This window comes from Austrofundulus limnaeus, unplaced genomic scaffold, assembly GCF_001266775.1.
Source record: "Austrofundulus limnaeus strain Quisiro unplaced genomic scaffold, Austrofundulus_limnaeus-1.0 Scaffold624, whole genome shotgun sequence".
NCBI classification, from domain to species: Eukaryota; Metazoa; Chordata; class Actinopteri; order Cyprinodontiformes; family Rivulidae; genus Austrofundulus; species Austrofundulus limnaeus.
The window spans coordinates 53,602-57,868 of NW_013953026.1; the positions used below are offsets into that span (position 1 = coordinate 53,602).

Sequence of the window (4,267 nt, forward strand, 5' to 3'; positions counted from 1 at the left end):
TTCCGACACAGAGGGTAGAAACAGCTAAATTAGACAGTTAAAACACATTTATAGTTCATAACTCAGCCTTGTTGTTGTTAGCACTCTGTCTCACAACATTAGCTGCTGCGCTCTCCCCGGGGGAAGGGGCAGACACATGCGCTCGCGTGACCCAAAGAACGGATCGGCCGAACGGACAGTGTATCAGCCGATACCGATACAAGAAAAAACGCAAATATCGGCCAAAAATATTGGCCGACCGATGTATCGGTCGACCCCTAGTATGTACTTCTTAAAAAAACAGTCCTAGGACCAAAAAAAATGCACCCAGGGGCATATTTACTGTAAGAAAATGTATTTTTAATGTATATTAACGACTAGTTTTATACTTCCGTAATTTTGTGACGTCACAAGCTGTATGACAACCCACCAGAACCTGCGTTCAGCCCCTCACCTAGCAACCCCCGGGTGAAGCCCCACCTCCTCAGTATAAAAAGCCGTCACGGTTGTTGTTGTGCAATGTTTAGCTCATTTCACAACAAGTCTCCAATAGGGCAATAGGTAGAGTGTTGGACCAGAGAGTGGGAGACCAGGGTTTGAGACCGGCATGGACACATACAATTTAATTATTTATTTTCATTTGTTATGAATATGTTTTCTCATGTACCTCTATTGTTTAGCTTATTAAAGCCTTGTTAAAGCCTATTTGTTCAAGTTTCTGAGGTATTTTGACCGCTGCTGCTCCCTGCTCTGGTAACAGCATGCAGAGTGAGCGCAGAACAGAGGAGGGGGAGGGAAAAAAAAGAAGCTGCGACTGACTCTGCCTCTGGGTCTCATATGGTTGTACAACAGAGCTTCTGCTATTATTAGCCATGCTAACGTAAACCCTGGCTTTGGAGGGTGGAGTTAATGTCAACAGATTTCTGGAGGGCGTTACCAACGGAGCTCATTAACATAAACAGCTCTTCTGAACAGAAGTCAGAGCAGGCAGAACTAGAAAATGGGAAATTTTATTATCTGAGAATTATTTTGTGCATTAAACTGAATGAACATGGTCTGGATAGCCCACAGACATACCATAAACATTTCTAGGACCCGTAATTGGTCTCCTTTAAGTAAACAGGCTAGCATGAGCTAGMCTGYTTTACTTTTTGTATTAGCAATATTGATCACATATTTGCGTACTAATTGATTTATATTGTGAGTCTAAAAGATTATTCTGTTAAGTTTGGTCACATTTTAAAAGAGCCACTGCAGAGGGACCAAAGAGCCACATGTGGCCCCAGAGCCGCAGGTTGCAGACCCCTGCGGTAGAGTCTACAATGCAGGGAGAAAAGTCAGAGACCCGTCACCCGATGTTATTTATCCACAAATCTGACCTGGTTAAAGCTCCAAAGTTTTTATCAGTCAGATTCCACAGTGCAAAATGTCTGTTTTATCACCATCCATGAGTTTTTGGCCATTTGACTGTCTTTATAAAAGTCTACTTCGTGGTTCAACACTCAGCTCTGGAAGTGAGTTTCTTTTTTTTATTTAATTTTTATTTATTTTTATAAAGTGAGTGACTGAAGCAAAACGCAGCGTCTGAGTGCTTTCAGCGTGAACAAACACTCCTACGAACTGCGAACATCTGACCAGTCACATAATAAAGTTCTTATGTTCTCATGTAGAGGGAGGTAAAAAGTTAGAGCCGCGGGTTGCGACAAKAAGCTGCCGACATGTCGACAATGCGAACAGAATGATGCGATTTTTGTCATGAAACTGCAACAATCCAAACCCATTTTGGCAGTTCGGAGGGAGTATGCAGGAACCTTAAATCCGTGCGACCTGAGCTGTGTGGTCACATTTCTCTTTTTGCTTTGGTCACTTTCCACTGGCAGACACYGTTTCTGTTGATCTAAATTTCTGCTTTGTTTTTGTCTGTCAGGTTTGATATCCTACACAGAGTATCTGTTCTTGCTGACCATCCTAACCAGTAAGTTCAAGTCGCAGTGCTTACATGGATTGCCCTTTGAGTTTTATAATAGTAGAGTTTGTGATGTTGTCCTGACTGTGGCTGCAAGTGTTTGTTTTTTAACTTATATGCAGTCAGTGTATCAAGAAGAGCTTTGCCTAATTATAATTGCAACAATAAGCAGGTTTGCAGAATACGCTGCACTTTTCTAAATGTGTTTGTTCTGCAGAACCACGTACAGGGTTTCATATAGCCTTCAAAATGCTTGATGTGGACGGCAACGAGCAAGTGGACAAAAAAGAGTTTCTTAAGGTAAGAATGGTCATGAGGAAAAGATAATAAAATATAACGCAGTGGGAAAAGTAAAGTCCACCTTTTGAATTCTAGCTTTTTACTTATTAGGCATAATAAAAATGATCTGGGGCCTCATATATACAAGAGTGCGCAGATTTCATACTAAAAGGTGCAGGCAAACACACAGAAGTGTTTCCCCCAAATGTTTCACCACCAGAGGGCGCACCACAAAGGCTGAAAGATCTGTAGTCTAAAATGAGACATGGCTCATAACATGATTAGATTTTTTTATGCCTTTTAAGCTCAAATGATAATCGCATTATACTCCAGATTGTATCATAGATTTGTTGTGTTTTTCATTCCCTTAAATTTARATAATTTTAGAACCTGATATAAACCAGGTCTATTTTTTTATTGTGCCCTGATATTTAAAATCTTAAAGTTAAAAGACGGTGGACTTTTATTTTCTTATGACTATAGGTGAAATCATTAAATGAGTAAGTTCTTATTTATATTTGTTCAAATGTTTGTGACACATGTCAAAATATCACCTTTTAATGCTGCCTGGCTGCTGCTGCACCAGTTGTGAGTATGAACCCAGGCTCCATGTGAAGGTGAGGGAGAGCTGTTATTCAGCTACTCAGCTTTGTTTTTCATCTCTTGTGTGTTTGCCTGAGTCAGCCAATCAGTTTTGTTGGTTTGTCTAAAGTCATCTGGCATTTTTGTGTCTGTTTGAAGCAGACCTTCTCATTGAGGACAGGGGAGAACTCCTGTGTGAACTCAGTACTCTGCTACTTTTGGTCCATGTAAGCATGKTTTGCACCTTGTGTCATTTTTTTCATGTTGCACTTGGTAGTGGGAAGCCCAAAGACCCCTTWTGATGAATAATGGATTCAGTGTTCCATTGCACGGACGCGGGTCACCAGGGCCCCACTCTGGAGCCAGGTCTGGAGGTGGGGCACGTTGGCGAGTTGGCAGGAGTGGGCATACTTATATACCCCATCTTGGTGCCTGTACATTGGGGTTCACCCTGGTGAACGATAGGGTTGGGCAATATTGGCAAAAAGATTAATCATGATTAATTGTGGTATTTAGCCAATAACGATTAATTTGATGATTAATCCCCTGGAGTCCCTGGACACCTGTCCTAGTCACATGACCAATTTAGTGGGAAAGATTTGTTCATTGTAAAAATCTTTTCCAAATTGTGTAAAAATTACAGACTTCAGACTATACATCAAATTCTAAATTGTGTTGATTAGATAAATAAATTACAGAAATTTTTTTAATGTCCATCATATTTGAAGCGGAGAGGAGCACCAAGCACACCGACTGGAGAAATCTCCAGTCAGTCCCTCTGGTGGCATTARTCATATTAATCGTCAAGTGCCAAAAAATAATTGATTAATGTTTTTCTGACTATTAATTGCACACAATACGATTATGCCCAACCCTAGTGAACGAGAGGGTAGCCTCCCTCCGCCTACAGGTGGGGGGACGGGTCCTGACTGTTGTTTGTTCCTATGTACCTAACAGCAGTTCAGATTACCCACCCTTTCTGAGTCCTTGGAGGGGGTGCTGGAGAGCGCTCCTAACGGAGACTCCCTCGTTCTGCTGGGGGACTTCAATGCTCCTGTGGGCGATGACAGTGAGACCTGAAGGGGTGTGGTTCGGAGGAACCCCCCAACTAGCCCCCYCTGTCTGGCAGACGTCCAATGAGTCCGCCTCCTCACCCTATCTCTAAGRGAGAGTCCAGACACTCTGAGGAGTAGGGTTGGGCATAGAGTCTCGAGTCTCGTTTGGAACTGGAAGTAATGTTTCAATTCTCCTGGAATCGTTCGTACTTTGAAATTTCGATACCTAGTTTCAATATCCAGTTCGCCAACTGGAAGAAGAAGCCGCCCAACARCAACAAAGAAAAAACCCAGGTGAGCAGCCKAACTAGGGTTGGGCAATATTGGCAAAAAAATTAATCACGATTAATTGTGCTATTTAGCCGATAACGATTAATTTGAAGATTAACCCCCTGGAGTCCCTGGA

At 42.1% G+C, this 4,267-nt stretch overlaps 1 protein-coding gene across 1 annotated transcript in view; it reads left to right on the forward strand.

The window, feature by feature from the left end:
* Window positions 1-4,267, forward strand: part of micu2 (mitochondrial calcium uptake 2) — a gene marked incomplete in the record, with an annotated part of 21,605 nt that overhangs the window by 4,235 nt on the left and 13,103 nt on the right. The window contains 2 exon segments of the mRNA XM_014027218.1: window positions 1,907-1,954; window positions 2,163-2,245. Of these exon segments, the coding sequence (XP_013882672.1) occupies window positions 1,907-1,954; window positions 2,163-2,245 (131 nt within the window).